This window comes from Pristis pectinata, chromosome 3, assembly GCF_009764475.1.
Source record: "Pristis pectinata isolate sPriPec2 chromosome 3, sPriPec2.1.pri, whole genome shotgun sequence".
Classification (NCBI taxonomy): Eukaryota; Metazoa; Chordata; class Chondrichthyes; order Rhinopristiformes; family Pristidae; genus Pristis; species Pristis pectinata.
The window spans coordinates 135,375,552-135,395,710 of record NC_067407.1 but is presented as its reverse complement, the minus strand read 5'-3'; the positions used below and the strand labels follow the sequence as shown (position 1 = coordinate 135,395,710).

General features: G+C 41.3%; 1 protein-coding gene across 1 annotated transcript in view; it reads left to right on the top strand.

Moving 5' to 3' along the window:
• LOC127567954 (kinesin-like protein KIF13B) overlaps positions 1-20,159 on the top strand; it is a 160,084-nt gene that overhangs the window by 104,217 nt on the left and 35,708 nt on the right. Inside the window, exons 19-26 of the mRNA XM_052011196.1 lie at positions 6,272-6,418; positions 8,802-8,951; positions 11,290-11,430; positions 12,343-12,516; positions 13,246-13,403; positions 13,867-13,999; positions 17,463-17,609; positions 18,540-18,569. Of these exons, the coding sequence (XP_051867156.1) occupies positions 6,272-6,418; positions 8,802-8,951; positions 11,290-11,430; positions 12,343-12,516; positions 13,246-13,403; positions 13,867-13,999; positions 17,463-17,609; positions 18,540-18,569 (1,080 nt within the window). The remainder of the gene's footprint in view (positions 1-6,271; positions 6,419-8,801; positions 8,952-11,289; positions 11,431-12,342; positions 12,517-13,245; positions 13,404-13,866; positions 14,000-17,462; positions 17,610-18,539; positions 18,570-20,159) is intronic.

The following is a 20,159-nucleotide window of genomic DNA, read 5'->3' as shown; positions in this document are numbered from 1 at the left end:
CTTGATGGGAATTATGCACAGGTGTCCGAATAGTAGCCAGGATGTGGGGTACAAATTACAACAGGAGATAGAAAAGGCATGTAAAAAAGGTAATGTTACAGTGGTCATGGGGGATTTCAATATGCAGATAGATTGGGAAAATCAGTTTGGCACTAGATTCCAAGAGAAGGAATTTGTAGAATGCCTACAAGATGATGGGTTTTTTTAGAACTGTTTATAGTTGAGCCCACCAAGGGAAATGGCAATTCTGGATTTGGTGTTGTTCAATGAACCAAATTTGATTAGGGAGCTTAAGGTAAAGGAACCCTTAGGAGGCAGTGATCATAATATGATAGAATTCATCCTGCAATTTGAGAGGGAGAAGCTAAAATTGGATGTATTGGTATTACAGTTGAGTAAAGGTAACTATAGAGGCATGAGAGAGGAGCTGGCCAAAGTTGATTGGAAAGGGATCCTAGCAGGGATGATGGTAAAGCAGTAATGGCAGGAGTTTCTGGGAGTAATTTGGAAGATGCAGGATAAGTTTATTCCAAAGAAGAAGAAGCATTCTAAAGGGAGGATGAGGCAACCGTGGCTGACAAGGGAGGTCAAAGACAGCATAAAAGCAAAAGAGAGGGCATACTATATTGCAAAAATTAGTGGGAAACTAGAGGATTAGGAAGCTTTTAAAAACCAACCGAAGGCAAGTAAAAAAGCAATAAGGGGAGAAAAGATGAAATATGAAGGTAAGCTAGCCAATAATATAAAAGAGGATACCAAAAGATTTTCCAAATATGTAAAGAGAGGCAAGAGTGGACATCAGACTGCTGGAGAGGTAGTAATGGGGAACAAAGAAATGGCGGATGAATTGAATAAGTATTTTGCGACAGTCTTTGCTGTGGAAGACACCAGCAACGTAGCAAAAATTCTAGAAAGTCAGGGCAGAAGTGAGTGTAGTTGCTATTACTAAGGAGAAGGTGCTTGGGAAGCTGAAAGGTTCTGAAGGTAGATAAGTCAACTGGACCGGATGGACTAAACCCCAGGGTACTATAAGAGATAACTGAAGAGATTGTGGAGGCATTAGTAGTGATCTTTCAAGAATCACGAGATTCAGGAATAGTTCCGAAGGACTGGAAAATCGCAAATGTCACTCCACTCTTTAAGAAGGGAGGAAGGCAAAAGACAGGAAATTAAAGGCCAGTTAGCCTGACTTCAGTGGTTGGTAAGATGTTAGAGTCCATTATTAAGGATGAAGTTTCAGGATACTTGGAAACGTGACAAATTAGGCTGAAGTCAGATGGTTTCCTTCGGGGAAATCCAGCCTGACAAATCTGTTGGAATTCTTTGATGAAGTAACAGGCAGGGTAGACAAAGGAGAGTCAGCGTATGTTGTTTACTTGGATTTTCAGAAGGCCTTTGACAAGGTGCCGCACATGAGGCTGCTAAACAAGATAGGAGCCCAAGGTATTACAGGAAAGGTGCATGGATAGAAGATTGGCTGACTGGAAGAAGGCAAAGAGTGCAAATAAAAGGGGCCTTTTTTGGTTGGCTGCTGGTGACTAGTGATGTTCAGCAGGGGTCAGTGTTGGGTCTGCTACTTTTCCTGTTATGCGTAAATGATCTGGATAACAGAATTGATGGCTTTATGGCCAAGTTTGCGGATGATACAAAGATAGGTGGAGGGGCAGGTAGTGTTGAGGAAGCAGAGAGTCTGCAGAAGGACTTGGATAGGTTGGGGGAATGGGCAAAGAAGTGGCAGATGGAATACAGCGTAGGGAAGTGTACGGTCATGCACTTTGGTAGAAGGAATAAAGGCGTAGAATATTTTCTAAACGGAGAGCGAATTCAGAAATCAGAGGTGCAAAGGAGATTGGGAGTCCTTGTGCAGGATTCCCTAAAGGTTAACTTGCAGGTTGAATCGGTAGTAAGGAAGGTAAATGCAATGTTAGTATTCATTTCGAGAGGACTAGAATATGAAAGGAAGGATGTAACGCTGAGGCTTTATAAAGGCATTGGTCAGACCATGTTTGGAGTATTGTGAGCAGTTTTGGGCCGCATTGTAAGGATGGATGTGCTGGCATAGGAGAGGGTCCAGAGGATGTTTACAAGAACAGTCTCGGGAATTAAAGGATTAACGTAGGAGGGGCATTTGATGGCTCTGGGCCTGTACTCGCTGGAGTTTAGAAGGATGAGGGGGATCTCATTGAAACCTATCGAATATTGAAAGGCCTGGACATGGAGAGGATGTTTCCAGTAGTGGGAGAATCTAGGACCAGAGGGCATAGCCTCAGAATAGAAGGATGTTCCTTTCGAACAGAGATGAGGAGGAATTTCTTTAGCCAGAGGGTGGTGAATTTGTGCAATTCATTGCCACAGACAGCTGTGGAGGCTAAGTCATTGGGTATATTTAAAGTGGAGGGTGACAGGTTCTTGATTAGTAAGGGCAACAAAGGTTACAGGGAAAAGGCAGGAGAATGGGGTTGTGAGGGAAAAATAAATCAGCCATGATCGAGTGGCGGAGCAGACTCAATGGGCTGGATGGCCTAATTCTGCTCCTATGTCTTATGGTCTTAAGTTAAGTAGTTGGTGACTGGAGGAGACAGCTCCACGTGGAGTTAGATGTACTCTGCAGAAGGCTGCTGGAATTGTGAACAGAGACATTGTTGTACTTTAGTATCGTGGAGAAATGCCTGGTTAGATCAGATTCTGGTTTATTATCACTGTCCTATATGACTTGAAACTTGTTATTTTGTGGTAACAGGACAGTGTAAAGACATCGTTGCTATAAATTACAAAATAAATAAATAGTGTGGGGGAAAAGAAGGAATAATGAGGTGGTGATCATGGACTGTTCAGAAATCTGATCTCGGGGAGAGAAGCTGCAGAATGTAATGGAGGTTTATTTAATTCGCAGATGATGAGTGACCTAATGTGAGTAGAATCCAGAAAGGAGGAGCAACAGTTGTCAGGGCAGGTTTGGTGCCAGAGTCAAGGAAGTTCGAAATTATAAAGTCATAGAGCACTGCCCTTCAGCCCATCTAGTCCCATGCCGCCTGATCTTCAGCCTAGTGCCGTCTACCTGCACCCATACCATATCCCTCCAAGCCCTTCACATCCACATACCCTCCCAAACTTCTCTTAAATGTCACAATTGAACCCGCATCCACCACTTACGCTGGCAGCTCGTTCCACACTCGCACCACCCTCTGAGTGAAGAAGTTTCTCCTCAGATTCCCCTTAAATATTTCACCTTTCACCCTAAACCTATGTCCTCTAGTTCCAGTCTCACCCAACCTTAGGGGAAAAAGCCTGCATGGATTCACCCTGTCTATACCCCTCATAATTTTATATACTTCTATAAGATCTCCCCTCATTCTCCTGCGCTCCAGGGAATAAAGTGCTAACGTATTCAACCTTTTCTTATAACTCAGGTCCTCAAGTCCCGGCAACATCCTTGTAAACTTTCTCTGCACTCTTTCAAGCTTATTTATATCTTTCCTGTAGGTAGGTGACTAGAATTGCACACAATACTCTAAATTCGGCATCACCAGCGTCTTGTATAACTTCAACATAACATCCCATCTCCTGTTCTCACTGCTCTGATTTATGAAGGTCAAATTGCCAAAAGCTCTCTGTACGACCCTATCTACCTGTGATGCCACTTTCAAGGCACTATGGATCTGTATTCCCAGGTCCCTTTGTTCTACTGCACATCTCAGAGCCCTACCGTTCACTGCGTAAGTCTTAACCTTGTTTGTCTTCCCAAAGTGCAACACTTCACACTTGTCTGCATTAAATTCCATCTGCCATTTTCCAGCCCATTAACTTAGCTGGTCAAGATTACGCTGCAAGCTTTGATGGCCTTCCTCGCTGTCCCCTGCGCCCCCAATCTTGGTGTCATCTGCAAATTTGCTGATCCAGTTTACCACGTTATCATCTAAAAAAAAAATCAATACAGTTGATGATCAACAACAGACCCAACATCGATCCCTGTGGCACACCACTAGACACAAGCCTCCAGTCAAAGAGACAACCATCTACCACCACTCTCTGGCTTCTCCCTCTAAGCCAGTGTTGGATCCAATTGACTACTACATCCTGAATGCCAAGCACCTTAACCTCTGAACCAGCCTTCCATGTGGGACTTTATCTACGTGGACTTTAGCAAGGCTTTTGACAATGTCCACTGCCTTTCCCTCATAGACCTTGATAACCTCCTCTCAAAACTCTTTCTTTCTTCCTTCTTTTTCAAACTTTTTATTAGTTTTCAAATTAATACAGATTAATATATAACATCATTGTTTGTACATGTAATATAAAGAGATCAGGAGAACATTCATGGCATAGATAATCATAAAGAACAATAAAATATTTTTAAAAATCTGTAGATCCCACGATCTCTTGGTAAATGAATATAATAGAAAGGAAAGAAAGATTTATTATATATATAAAAGAAAAAAATCCCCAAATCAATAAGAAAAATTATAAACAATATATCAAACTAAACTAAACAGTAAAATTTCAAAAAAAAGACTGGACTGAAATTTCTCAGTAGTAACAGAGCAATATTATGTCGTCAACTCCATTCCTCTAAATTGGAAAGTTATTGAAAGGGGATCTATATCATGTGAAAATATTAAATAAATGGACTCCAAATATCTTCAAATTTAAGTGAAGGATCAACAGTACCACTCCTAATTTTTTCCAAGTTTAAACATGATATAGTTTGAACAAAACTCTATAAGATTGGTTGGACGTGACCTACCACGCACAAAGCCATGTTGACTATCCCTAATCAGGCCCTGTCTTTCCAAATACTTGTATATCCTGTCCCTAAGAATATTAGCCAATAATTTACCCTTGACTGACGTTAGGCTCACTGGTCTATAATTCCCCGGCTTATTCTTAGAACCTTTCTTAAACAACAGACGACATTAGCTATCCTCCAGTCCTCTGGCACCTCACCAGTGGCTAAGGACGTTTTAAATATCTCTGCCAGGGCTGCTGCAATTTCTGCACTAGCCTCCCACAAAGTCCGAGGGGACACCTCGTCAGGCCTTGGGGATTCATCCACCTTAATTCGCCTCAAGAAAGCCAGCACCTCCTTTTCCTTAAGCTGGATATGGTCCATGACCTCACTACTCTTTTGCTTCAGTTCTATAGTCTCTGTGTTTGTCTCCAGAGTAAATACAGCTGCAAAAATTTCATTTAAGATCTCCCCCATCTCTTTCGGCTCCATGCATAGGTGACCACGCTGATCTACAAGAGGACCAATTTTGTCCCTTACTACCTTTTTTCTCTTAATATAGCTCTAGAAACCCTTGGGATTCTCTTTCACCCTGTCTGCCAGAGCAACCTCGTGTCCTCTTTTTGCCCTCCTGATTTCTCAAGTGTTCTCTTGCATTTCTTATACTCCTCAAGTGCCTCATTTGATCCTAACTGCCTACGCCTGATATGCACCACCTTCTTTTTCTTTACCAGGGCCTCGATATCCCTCGATAACCAACGTTCCCTAAACCTATTAGCCTTGCCTTTTATTCTAACTGGAACATACAGATTCTGTACTCTCAATATTTCACTTTTGAAAGCCTCCCATTTACCAAGCATCTCTTTGCCAGAAAACAGCTTATCCCAATCCACACCTGCCAGGTACCTTCTGATGCCATCAAAATTGGCCTTACTCCAATTTAGAATCTCAACCCAACGACCAGTCCTATCCTTTTCCATAATTATCTTGAAACTAATAGTTATGATCACTAAATCCAAAGTGTTCCCCTACACACACTTCTGTTACTTGCCCTGTCTCGTTCCCTAAGAGGAGATACAGTATCATGCTCTCTCTGGTTGGGACCTCAACATATTAAGGAAACTTTCCTGAACACGTTTGACAAACTTTATCCCATCCCAAGTTTGAAAAGGAGATCAGACAGTTTTTTTGCCTGAAGGATTGGATGGAAGTATAGCTTGATTGGGGAAAGCAGGACAAAGACATGTTACCTCAATAAATGTTTTTTTTTTAAGAGTCTTGAGCTGTTGCAGATGAAATTTCCATATTGAGGTTAATGGAATTCCTTTATATATGATTTCAGTCAGAATTTAGTAAGTCCTCCATGGAAAAGTTTAAAGTTCCTAGGAGGCCTTTGTTAGTTTTCAGTCTCCTTTCAATTGTCACACTCTGTAATGGACAGATGAACAAGATCAGAATTCCTCATTTATGTAGCTTAAATTGCATAAATAAATGTAATTACAGTATTATTTTTTACACTACAGTCATTTCTTCTTTCGCCAACAGCGAGACTCTGTTCTTAGTGAACCAGCGATTCAGGTACGGCGGAAAAGCAAAGGCAAGCAGATCTGGTCACTGGAGAAACTGGAAAACCGACTCATTGATATGCGCGAGCTTTACCAGGAATGGAAAGACTGTGATGAAGACAATCCCGTAAGTGGAAGATTTGTATTACTCGGGAATATGGGAATGCACTGAACCAAAGGAGGGCACTGCAGTTAGGGTTTCCCAGTGTTCAAAAGATACTGCACACGAATCAGCTCGTGCATCCTTCTACTACTTTTGGTTGTATTAGAATGCCCATGGCATTATTAGTATTGTGGATTAGTAACCCAGAAACCTGGACTAATTAATCAGAGACATGTTCATATCCTACTGCGGAGTTAGGGAATTTAATTACAGTTAATTAAAGAGAAAGAAAGGACAAATCTGGAACAAAAAGTAATGGTGCCCTTGAAACCACTAGACTATCATAAAAATCCATCTGGTGCATTTATGGGTGGAATTCTGCCATTCATTTGTGCAACTCCGGACTCAGAGCAATACAGCGGACTTGTAAAAGGCTACCACTTTCTTGAGAGTAAAAAGGGTGGACTGTAAATACTGGTTTTGTGAGTGCCCCTCAATGTCAGCAAAATTTCCCTCAATGTCAGCAAAACAAAGGAGCTGGTCGTTGACTTCAGGTTTAAACGCACTCCTGTTTACATCAATGGTGCTGAGGTGGACATGGTTGAGAGTTTCAAGTTCCTTGGTGTAAACATCACCAATAGCTTGTCCTGGTCCAACCACTTAGATGCCATGGCCAGGAAAGCACACTGGCACTTTCTACTTCCTCAGGAGGCTAAGGAAATTCAGCATGTCTCCGTTGACCCTCACCAATTTTTATAGATGCATCATAGAAAGCATCCTATCTGGATGCATCACGACTTGGTACGGCAACTGCTCTGCCCAGGACCGCAAGAAACTGCAGAGCGTTGTGGACACAGCTCAGCACATCATGTAAACCAGCCACCTCTCCATGAACTCCTGTCTACACTTCTCGCTGCCTCAGTAAAGCAGCCAACATAATCAAAGACCTCCCACCCCAGACATCCTCTCTCCTCCGCTCCCACCACCATCCCCGCACCCCACCCCCCCGCCCACATCAGGCAGAAGATACAAAAGCCTGAAAGCATGTACCACCATGCTCAAGGACAGCTTCTATCCGGCTGTTATGAGACTATTGAATGGACCTCTTGTACGATGAGGTAGACTCTTGACCTCATGATCTGCCTTGTCAATGGCCTTGCACCTTATCATTTGCCTGCACTGCACTTCCTCTGTAGCTGTAACACTTCATTCTGCATTCTGTTATTGTTTCTCCCTGTACTACCTCGGTGTACTGATGTAATGAAATGATCAGTATGGATAGCATGCAAAACAAAGTTTTTCACTGTACCTCAGTACATGTGACAATAATAAACCAATTACCAATTACATTCCATGAATGGACGAAAAGAATCAGAATCGGTTTCTTTTGAATATCCTGTCTAGTTTTCGGATGAACCATTTCACCTTTGAAGTAGTTAAGTCTGAACAAAATGTTCTCCTGCTCTGCTCGACTTTAATTAATAAGAAATCAGATAAACTATTGACGTTATGTCAGGAATTCTGGTGAACGAGATGGCGCATGTGGAATTTCCATGCACATTTCGTGCATACCCCTGAGGTGTAATTCAGGCCTCCTAATTTCACCCTTCATGCACTTTAAGTAGTCTAGCGAGCAGAGGCTAAAAACAAAAAGTGAAAAACTGGATGAAGCTGTTCCGCACAGCTCTAGTGACCCTGGGTCCAGTCCTAACCTCTGGTGCTGTCTGTGTGGAGTTTGCTGCATGTTCTCCCTGTGATTGTGTGGGTTTCATCTGAGGGTCCTCCATTTACTTCCCACATCTCAAAGAAATGCATGTTGGTAGATAACTTGGCCACCAAGTTGCATCTAGTGTGTAGTTACAAGAGATTCTGCAGATGTTGGAATCTGGAGCGTAGTTGAGTTTGAATCAAGTGTGTAGTTGAGTGGTTGAATCTGGATTGGTGCAGGATTGGTGTAAATAGGTGCTTGATGCATGATGGTGCTTGATGGTCTGTGCGGACGGTGAGCTAAAGGGCCTGTTTCCGTGCTGTATGACTCTGTTTCTCTCACTCTGATACTGCACTTCTTTCGAAGATATCATATGAAACCTTGGCTGACCTCTGCCTTTTATTTGTGAAAGGAATGATTTATGTTGCCAGTTTTATATGGCTATCCAAAATTTCCCAAATGTTGATCTGCATCATGCTAGGTTGAAAGTTTAGTGCTTCTATCTTAAACATCGATCTGTCTCCTAACTCTAACTTATTAACAAAGGAAAGTGATTTTAATGTCTAATCCAAACTTTGTCTCTGATAATCCACCATTCTCTTTGTAAAAAAAAATTGATCTAAAGATATAACAGTTTTTGATTGTTTAGCTGTTTTATGGACCATTGGTTGACAGATATTGTATGCGTTTTTTTTACAGATGATGAGGTCCTACTTCAAGCGAGCTGACCCATTCTTTGATGAACAGGAGAACCACAGTTTGATCGGGGTTGCAAACGTGTTCTTGGAGTTGTTGTTCTATGACGTTAAATTACAGTATGCAGTGCCTATTATCAATCAGAAAGGGGAGGTAGGTGATGTCAGTATGGCCTTGGAACCTATTGCAAGTCTAATTTCTTATAGGGATTCCACCTGGTATTGAAATTTGCAATGTTAATGGGAATGGGAGACTGGCAGATGCAGTGTGTTGAAATGCTCTTCTTTCCTAGAACATAGAATAGTACAGCACCTGAACAGGCTCTTTGGCCCATCATGTCTATGCTGACCATAATGCCAATCTAAATAGTTCCTTAGCCTCCATGTGGTTCATTCCCTGCCTGTTCATGTGTCTGTCTAGATGCCTCTTAAATGTTGCTGTTGTATCTGTTTCCACCACCTCCCCTGGTAGTGCGTTCCAGGCACCCACCGCTCTGTGTGCACAAGAACTTGAGTCGTAAATCTCCTTTAAACTTTTCCCCTCTCACCTTCAATCTGTGCCCTCTAGTATTTGACATTTCCACCCTGGGAAAAAGACTCCGACTATCTACCCTACCTGTGCCTTTCATAATTTTACATACTTCTATAAGGTCTCCCTTCAGCCTCCAACATTCCAGAGAAAGCAATCCAAGTTTGTCCAACTTCTCCTTATAGATAATGCATGTCTAGCATAGTTAATACATCAATACATATTACATCTCTGAAATCCAAATTTAAAATGGTCTATTTCTTGGGAATCTCTCAATTTTTGAGGTCTCTCTTCAATTTTTAAGCACTGTCTCCCCTCTCTCCCCATCCCAGATAATAGGGAATTATCTGAGTTCATTTCCCCTATGTCTCTCTCAGACAATGGATCAACTGTGGCGATCAGCACATCCAAGTTATGAATATTTTTGTATTTTCACGCCTCTGGACTATACAAAATGCACTGTTTTCTGCATCATTTTGGAGGTGTAGACTACAGCCAAGCCTCCAATTTTGGCTTTGTAATTGACTATGCAGTGCTGTGAGATAACCAAAACTGGCTTGAGGTCTAGTCCATTAGGATAGTCCTTTCATTGCAGTGATCATTATATACAACTCCAACTCAACTCCTCCTCCTCCCCCTCCACCAGCTGGCTCCATCTGCCTGTCATCCTTCACTCCTCCTTGGTCCACCTACTGACCCCTGTCTCACCCCTCACTCTTTCTTCGTACTAGCTATCTTCCCTCTCCACTCTCGCTCCTGATTCAGGGTCTCTACCCAAAATGTCGACAATTCCTCTCCCTCTCCCTCCACCACAGATGCTGCTTGACCGCTGCGTTCCTCCAGCAGTTTGGTTTTTGCTCCAGGTTCCAGCATCCGCAGTCTCTTCGTGTCTCTGTCTGTCGTCATTATGTAGGAGTTGCCCATGACTACCTTATTTCCCCACCGAGATCTCTATTCAAGTGTAGGGATACCAGCATTATAAAAAGCCATTAAGTTTATGGACAGAAGGAGCTGGGACCAGAGGGCCTGTTTCTATGCTGTACAACTCTATGACTCTAGAACAAGCAATGTGCAGGAAGTTTGTTGGTATCTAAAAAGATAAGCTGGCTTTTCAGACAGAAGTCCTTCATCAGATTATGAGCTAGTGCTCAAAATATTACTCATTTTTTCCTCTTCAAATGGCAGCTGGCCTATTGTGTACTTAATTTTTACATCAGGTTTTCACCATGAGTTGTGTTACCTGTTTATATCAGTGGATCTGTTTGTTTCATTTAAAGTTGGGGTGCTGTTCTATTTTAAACCTTGTGTGCATTTTCTCAGTTTAATGGAGGAATAGTTTCAGTGTATGTTTATTATAACTGATTGCGTGGTGCATTCCTAGATAATGATCTCTGGGCTGCAATCAGAAATGTTAAAAGCCATCTCTAATGCTATTTTTATCTAGTAATTGGTATATGCATAACTAAAATCTACAAAAATCCTGATAGTGAGGTACCAGATGTCCTTACAGAAAGGTAGTTATTAGTGTGACTGGAGCTAAAGTCAGTGTCACTATGTGGCTTGACTGTTCTGATCTCACTCTTATACAAATGACTATAGCTGAATGCTTGCAGATGTGCTTTGATTGTGGCTATGGAAAGTGACACTGCCACCTATTGCCATGAAGGATTACTGGGTTAAACCATTTTAGCTGTATTTCAAGTCACATTTAGCACCTTCATTTGTTTTACAGAATCTGTCAAAAAGAAACTATCAGAGCTGCTTTGAGTGAAACTGTGTTGTTAAGCAAACAATAGCAAGTGCCCAACAGTATTGACAAGCTATTAATTAAACAGAAAATTCATTCAAGGTTGCCCCTTGGGTTTGTGAGTTAACCCTGAATGTTAATTGCATGTAAGTTTCAGTGAATGCGGAAGGTATTTTTTGCAACTGGATGAGCTGTATTATTTGCATTTTTTTTAAGGTTGCAGGACGCCTACATGTAGAAGTGGTTCGGACAAGTGGTGACTTCAATGATCGCATTGCTGGTGGAGATGATGCATCGGATGATGTGAATGAAAGTGAATCGCAGGAGAAGGAAGCATCACGAAAATTCACCTGCAGAGTACGTGTCACTGAATGGGTGCTTTCCAGTCTGCTGCTGGCAGTCTGGAATTGACTGAGAACAGTATTGCAGGTGAAGCAGTCCAGCATCAGTTATTACTGCAGTCATTTATTACAGCTCAAAATTATTATTTTAGTACATGATGGATACTTTTGGTGATTTATTTTCCCTCTTTGGAAAGTGGAGTTTCTTGTTTTGACAACTCATTTGTTTTGTATATCTAGAATATTTATTGCTAATGCCATGGAGGTTGAGCAAGGTGTCTAATCAGAACAACAGTCTGTTCTAAAGCAAACAAACTCAGTTTATTCAGAGTTTTAGCGGGGGGGGGGGGGGGGGTGGAGGCAAAGTAATAATACTTAAATCATGTGGGCTGATTACACAGCAAGTAGACAGTTTAGTTCTTCCAGTATGCTTGCCATTCTCTGGCTGAGAGAGGTTGATCTGTGATCTACTTCCATTTGCCCTCTTTGCTTATTCCTCTTCATACCATAGCTGACTTTTTTATGATAAGTAACTTATGTACACTGAAGGCAATTGAGGCAAATGTGGCACCCACATTTGATAAGGTAAATAACGGACAGGAATAGTTGGAGCAAATGTGGATATTGATGAAGGAGCAAACAATTTATTGCTTCCCCCACCCTCTTCAACAACTATTAGTGTTTTGTTAAATTGTCTGAAGGGTTTTTGCTCACTGTCCTATTCTGATGCCTATCCTCCAGTTTTGAACAGGTTATTTCCTGATCAAGAGGCATTTTATCTGTTTGGACTAACTGCGCGTATTCTCTTGACATTCGCACATTGGTTGATTTTTTTTAAGTGAACTATTGATGTTGTATCATTGTGTTAAGTAAGTATAAAAGTGAAGATCCAAATATATACGATTCTATGACTATTTTTCTCCACCAGATAAAAATTCTTCAAGCTACGGGCTTGCCTCGACATCTGTCAAACTTTGTTTTCTGCCAGTACACCTTCTGGGATCAAACGGAACCGATCATGGTCGCTCCAGAGGTGGATCCTTCCTCTTTAACCCCTACCGGTAAAGACCCAGAGTGCATGGTCGTCTTTGACCACTGTAAGGTGAGAGCTTGAATTTTGGAGTTTCATTAGACTCCGTATTACGTCTTTCAATTTTCACTGACCTTTGGCTTGGGATTTATTGGAGAATTTTAAGATTAGAGCATAGAACATTACAGCACAGTACAGGCCCTTTGGCCCATGATGTTGTGCCGACCTTTTAACCTACAATCTAACAATTCCCTCCCACATATCCCTCCAAGATTGAAATATTTTGTTTGCTATGGATTTTGCTGAGAGACAGATGTGGATTCGAGTGATTCCTACATATTTATAGTTAGTTTAAAATGTGGTACATTTGGTACCTTGTGCCAAATCTTAGTTCCTTGAAGGGTACATATCAGCAGAAGTGTTTGGCATCAAAGCACTGACACACAACTGAGGCTGCAAAATTTGCATAGCAGGGCAGTGAACATCTGGAGGAAATCAGTGTAACCCTATTTTAAAAATAAAGCAGCACCAGAAATAGAAACTCATCTTTTTCAGTTACACTTAATTAGTGCTCTACGTTATCTGTTTTTTAATCACTGTTTCCAGCATTTGCAGTTTTATTTTTTATCACTTTTAAAAACAGACTCTAAACAGTTTAAATTTCTCAAATCTTCCACTAATAAGCTTGTGAACAAATTTTTGTGCTAGAATCTAGAAAGTTTATCCCTATGAGAAGTTATCTGAATGTTTGTACATTGCTTTAAAATCCATGTATATTTACATCTGGTTGCATTTCACCAGGATTTCTCCCTCAATCTTTCTGAGGACCTGTTGGAATATCTCTCTGAAGGAGCTTTGGCGTTCCAAGTCTACGGACATAAATCATGTGACCCTCGCAAAACTCCTTCCATATGGGATTTGGGAATAATACAAGCCAAAACACGATCACTACGGGATAGGTGATTATTTAGGATTTAACTATCAATGCAATTGCCAGGAACGTGCCATAAGAAGACTTTGAGCCATTTGTGAACAGATTTAAGTGCATGTTGATTGGGTTATAAAACAAAGTAATTGTAAAGCTCATTTATTCCCTAGAATGCACTGATGTTAATGTGCTAACTACATTTTGCAGCAGTATTAGTTTGTTCAGATTTAACTATAAATAAATATTAGTTATTTTTTCTGTTCAATCACAAAAAGGTATGGTAATAGTAATATAATAATAGGAAGAAACATTTACGTGTCATTGACCAAATTCAAAGAAAGTGTTTGAATGACTCTCCCTTCATAAGTTATAATATAAATAACATCATTCATTACCTACTTGTGAGATCATTTAGTTAATCAGTGTTCTTTGTATAATAGTTTGCGATGGTACTACATGCACCTTTTTCTAAACAAAATAATATTCATTAACAGGTGGAGTGAGGTAATGCGGAAGGTCGAGCTCTGGATCCAGATCTTGGAACTGAATGAGAATGGGGAGTATGTTCCTGTGGAGGTAACCCCCTCCAAGGATGTTCCCACTGGTGGGATTTTTCAACTACGTCAGGTAATGAGAAGAGGAATTGTTGCGATGTAGCCTGTTGAGCATCTATTATTGGAAGTTTTGAAAGCTCTTGGATCTTAATGTTGAGGTGGTGAAATAGTGGTTTCCAGTTGGGCAGAAATGTACACTGTCAGAATTTTTCCCCTGTCAATATGTTCTGCGTGGGCAACACTAGTAAGGTAGTGTTTTTAACTCAGTTGGTCTGAAGGCATTATGGGCCAACTGAACACTTGGGGACTGGAGTTATGGTCACATGTAGGCTGATTAGATGACGGTGACAGGCTAAACACACAAAGTGCTGGAGGAACTCAAGATTTCAAAAATCACGAGATTCAGGAATAGTTCCAGCAGACTGGAAAATTGCAAATGTCACCACTCTTTAAGAAGGGAGGAAGGCAAAAGACAGGACAGGCCAGTTAGCCTGACTTCAGTGGTGGGTAAGATATTAGAGTCCATTATTAAGGATGAGGTTTCGAGATACTTGGAAGCACATGATAAAATAGGCCGAAATCAGCATGGTTTCCTTAAGGGGAGATCTTGCATGACAGATCTGTTGGAATTCTTTGAGGAAGTAACAGGCAGGGTAGACAAAGGAGAGTCAGTTTATGTTGTTTACTTGGATTTTCAGAAGGCCTTTGACAAGGTGCCGCACATGAGGCTGCTAAACAAGATAGGAGCCCAAGGTATTACAGGAAAGGTGCATGGAGTTCATTAGGTCCAGGTTACTTGTCTGATACAATAACTCTGTTATTGTTGAGTTTCAAGTTCACCTCTTGTAATATCTTACTAAATTTCATATCAGTAAATGCTGGCCTTAGCAGTAATACCCAGATCCCAAAAAGAAAATCATTGATACCCCTGACTTTCTAAACTGTTTGCTGTATTGTGTATCTGTACAACATCACACCTCAGACAGTGGTGACCTCGTGTAAAGCCTTTGGTTACCTGGTCTTTCCTTGTGGCTCAACCTTTTGCCATTAGGTCTTAACTTGTGGCTCCTATTCACTTAGGGACACAAGTGTAATACAGCACGACAACAGGCCCTTTGGCCCAACTCATCCATGCTGATCAAGGTGTCTTCCTGAGCTAATTCTGTTTGCCTGCATTTGGCCCATATCCCTCCAAACCTTTCCGATCCATGTACCTGTCCACTTCTTTTAAATGTTGTAGTTGCACCTGCCTCAACCACTTCCTCTGGCAGCTCGTTCCATAAAACCACTACCCTCTGTGTGGGGAAAAACTTGCCTCTCAGGTCTCCTTTAAATCTTTCCTCTTTCCCCTTTCCCCTTAAACCCTTTGCCCTCTAGTTTTACATTTCCCTACCCTGGAGAAAAACACAGTGACAATCTGTCTTATTTCTGTCTCTCATAATTTTATAAACCTCCTTTCAAGTCACCCCTCCTTTTCTCCAGAGAAAACAGTCCCAGCCTATCTAGTCTCCCCTTGCAACATTTCTTCCACTACCTCAATGTCCTTTTGTCTTGGTGCTTGGAACTGGCAATAATATGTAAAGTGCAGTCTCTTAAAAATGTACTGCACAGTTTTGTCATGTCTTTCTATCTATGCAGTTGAACATTTCATTGGCTTTGTTAATTGAAGTTCCACATCTAATTGGGCAAACTGAACATCAGGCCTATGAAGTCTCCTTAGATGTGTTTCAATTTCATTCATACCTATTTCACCACAATTGGCTAAGTGTGATTATCATTACTTTACTCACTTGATACTCTATTTAACTTGGTTAATGACTTTTTTTTGCATCTCCATTGATTCTAACTGTCTCTCATGATACTGTGTGCAAACTTTGTTGATTTGCATTGGGACTGAGTCAACTGAGCAACATCACTCATTCTAACGCTGAGGCACTTGGATCCTTTCCATCTCACAACACAAAATCATTGGTGGAGCTGATCCATAATTAAGGTTTACAGTGAAGTATATGCTGTTTTTCAGTTAGCTAATGAACTTTTCCATCAAAGTTTATTTTCAAATGCATTTTGGAGGTATCATCACAACATGTCACTGTGTCCTCAGATACCAAAGTAATATTTTCTGTATTAAAATAACTCAATCTGAAACAAAAACATAAAATGCTGGAATAAACTCAGCAGGTCAGGCAGCATCTGTTGAAAGGAAAACAGTCAATGCTTTGGGTCTGCGGACTGGGAACTGGTCAGAACTGGGAAAGGGAGAGAAGTTTTTCAGTAGGAGAGGTAGTGAGGGAGGGATGTGTAGAACAAATGCTTTGAGAGGTTGGTCATGGCATGCATCAACTCCAGCCTACCACCCACCCGGGACATTCTCTCTTCTCTCCTCTTCCATCAGGCAGAAGATACAGGTGCCTGAGGGCACGTACCACCAGACTTAAGAACAGTTTCTACCCCACTGTGATAAGACTATTGAACAGTTCCCTTATACAATGAGATGGACTATGACCTCATGACCTACCTTGTTGTGACCTTGCACCTTATTGCACTGAACTTTCTCTGTAGCTGTGACATTTTACTCTGTACTGGTGTTATTTTTTTACCTGTACTACATCAATGCACTCTGTACTAACTTGATGTAACTGCACTGTGTAATGAATTGACCTGTAAGATCGGTTTGTAAGACAGGTTTTTCACTGTACCTCGGTACAAGTGACAATAATAAACCAATACCAATAAAAGGTGTCTGAGATAGGATAAGTCAAAATGGTTTAATTGCACTGTGTAATGAATTGACCTGTAAGATCGGTTTGTAAGACAAGTTTTTCACTGTACCTCGGTACAAGTGACAATAATAAACCAATATCAATAAAAGGTGTCTGAGATAGGATAAGTCAAAATGGTTTAATGGTAGTAGTTATTAGCACACAAAGCTGCTTGGTCTGTGTAATGAGTTGCCAACCGTAAAGTAGTGGGACCTGTTCTGTAGCTAGACTTGTGTGCATAGGATACGAAAAACCTGAGCTAACGTGATATAAAAATCGAAAATGTTAGTAAAACTAAGCAGATCAGGAAGCATCTGTGGAAAGAGAAACACTTAACATTAAGTCCTGATGCAGGGTTTCAACCTGAAACGTTACAATTCACTCACCCCTACCCCCCCATCCCCCCCACCCCCCAACCCCCACAGGTGCTGCTTGACCTGCAGTCCCTCCAGCAGGCTTTTGTTGCTCCAGATTCCAGAATCTGCACTCTCTTGTGTCTCCATCTCATGCTTCTGATCTGAGAAAAAGAGAAAAACCCTTGGTCAGATCTGAGAAAGAGAGAAATAAGTTGGTCTGGGTAGCAGTGAAATGTGGGTGAAACCAAGGGAGTTTTCGGAATTATCTTGACTGCTATTTAATTATCGTCCAGTTTATTTCTGATCACTACGTGAATTTGAAATGTGACTGATGGAGATGTAATGGCCTATGTCCATCTTTTTGACAATGAGTAACACGTCAGCCTTAAAGACAAGAACGTGGTCCTTTCCCCTGCAGGGTCAGTCTCGACGTGTGCAAGTGGAGGTACGGTCAGTTCAAGACTCTGGGACGTTGCCTTTGATTGCTGAAGAAGTGTTGTCTATTGCTGTGGGATGTGTCAAAATTAGACCTGCTAGAACTCAGAAATATCAAGATACGCACTTGGTAAGTAAGAGGCTGCAGCTCTGTTACTACTGCCAATTACAACAATATTAAATTAGTGAGTTTAAGTTGTCAGAGAAGAAATACGTAGCATTGGATTCAAATACCATTGCCAAAGCAACTGGTTATCTGCCGTAACAGTACTTGATAAATTTAGACTTCGTCATGGAAAATCTCAGTGGAGTTAACAACAAGAGCCCAAAAGCCTCCCCTCCTTGGACTCTGTCTTTACCTCTCATTGCCTTGGCGAAGCAGCCAGCATAATCAAAGACCCCACCCACCCGGGTCATTCTCTCTTCTCTCTTCTCTCCTCTTCCATCGGGTAGAAGATACAGGAGCCTGAGGGCACGTACTACCAGGCACAAGGACAGCTTCTATCCCACTGTGATAAGACTATTGAACAGTTCCCTTATACATTGAGATGGACTCTGACCTCACGACCTACCTTGTAGTGACCTTGCACCTTATTGCACTGCACTTTCTCTGTAGCTGTGACACTTCACTCTGCACTGTTGTTGTTTTCACCTGTACTACATCAATGCACTCTGTACTGACTCAATGTAACTGCACTGTGTAATGAATTGACCTGTACGATTGGTATGCAAGACAAGTTTTTCACTGTACTTCGGTACAAGTGACAATAATAAACCAATACCAATAACTAAGAACGATCATTGTAAATGTTGACTTCATTTGTTATCTCTGCTGCTGATTTTGTTCCTGGTTCTACCTTGATTCTGATTGCATTCTGTGAATGTCAAATCCATTTGGTATTATCAACCTTAATGGCAGTTCTACTACTGGTTGGTATGAAAACTAACTCATTGATTTGTGATTTGAGCATATTGATCTCCTAGATTGCTTATTCAAGCATAAATGTGCACGTCTCAAGTATATTAGTAATTCTTTGAAATTTCATTTTGTTTTAAACAGGAAGAAGAGGATGATATGGACAGTTACCAGGTATAGTTTGGTTGTTTAAAATGTCGTTTTATTGTTGCCTTTATTTCACACCAACAGCCCTCTCATCTGCCAGTTACATTAGACACCTAAGTTCTCTCAGCTTCAATTACCAAAGCATAAGGTTCTCTATTAATGAATTCAACCCCATCTCGGCGCCAACTTGGAAAGCACTGTTCCTCAGACTTGTATTGTACTTCAGTAGAAGAAGTAAAAGCAGAAGATAAATCTGGGAGTTGGGCATGGAACTATAGAGATGGGAGGGGCTGGATGCTAGGGGTCACCCTCGCACGTCGAACAGAATTGCTCCCAAAAGCAATCACTCATCTTTGTTCCCTCCTCTACCCATTTCAGAGGGGGTTGCACCTTAGAGTTATACAACATGGAAACCGGCCCTGCAGCCCAACTCAAATTGTAACCAGTCAGTGCAACATATTAAATTGAAAGATATGCAAGTCAGTTGCTAATTTACTTGGAGTATGTGGAAGTTTAAAATGTAGAAAGATAATAGGTAAAGGGACAGGCATTTCTTCTCCTGTTCTTGCTCGGCAAAAATAGGGAATGTTGGCGGTGATTGAAAAATGGACTAGAGTATCACGGAGTGGAAAAGGGATGGACACAGATCTATCAACACGGTTAAGGGGAGTTGTTGGAACCGCTGGAATGGAAGGTGACATCATCAAAACGGGTACCAGAGGAAAAACTTTCAGAACGGATTTTCAGAAGCATTGGAGGAAGTATCGTCATAGCTCATAGTGGATGTTTTTTGGATAAGCCTATTCCCAGAAGTAGTGGAAGAGTCAGAGATTAGTCTACATAAAGGAGTGGGAAAAGTAGAAATTGGCAGTAAGGTTGATGAAATCTCTCAATCCAAGCAAGAGCAGGCAGAAGCATAGAAACAGCCTTCGTTGTACTAGAGAAAAGAGGCAAGGGATGGGACCCATGTATGACAGCAGCAAAGAATATTCCACATGTCCCTTAGGAATAGCTTTTGTTTGAGAGAGTAAATGAAGTCAAAAGTAGTTGTTCAATATGAGAACCAGTTTAGTCAGGTGGTAGGGGGTTGGAACTGGTTTAATAAGCATTTATACAGGCAATAAACAGGCAGGCAATGAAGGGGTATAGACCACGTGCAGGCAGGTGGGCTTAGTTTCGATTGGCATCATAGTCGGCACAGATGGGCTGAAGGTTTCTGTGGTGTACTGTTCTATGGTTTGGCCTTCATCGAAGAAAGCAATAAAAAAAACCCTCAGGCCAACGTGATAGAAGATGGATGTGCCAAAGGATTCAACATCCAGGGTGAATATAGTTGGTTGAGCCAGAATTTGGAAACTTGTTAGTTGACAGAATGTGTCAGAAGAATCATGGATGCAGGAGGGAAGTGATTGGATAAGGAAAGGGAGGAAATAAATTCCAAATTGGCAAGATCAGGCTGAAATTGCAGTATCAACAAAGACTCCTCTGTTAAACGATCGTGGGGAGGGGGTTAATCAAGCAATGCAGGATTGGGGTTTGTGATTCAAGGTAATGGAGGAAAATCTTAGGAAGGGATGCGATTAGTGAGAGTCTTGGAAATATTGTTGGTGGTGGTTC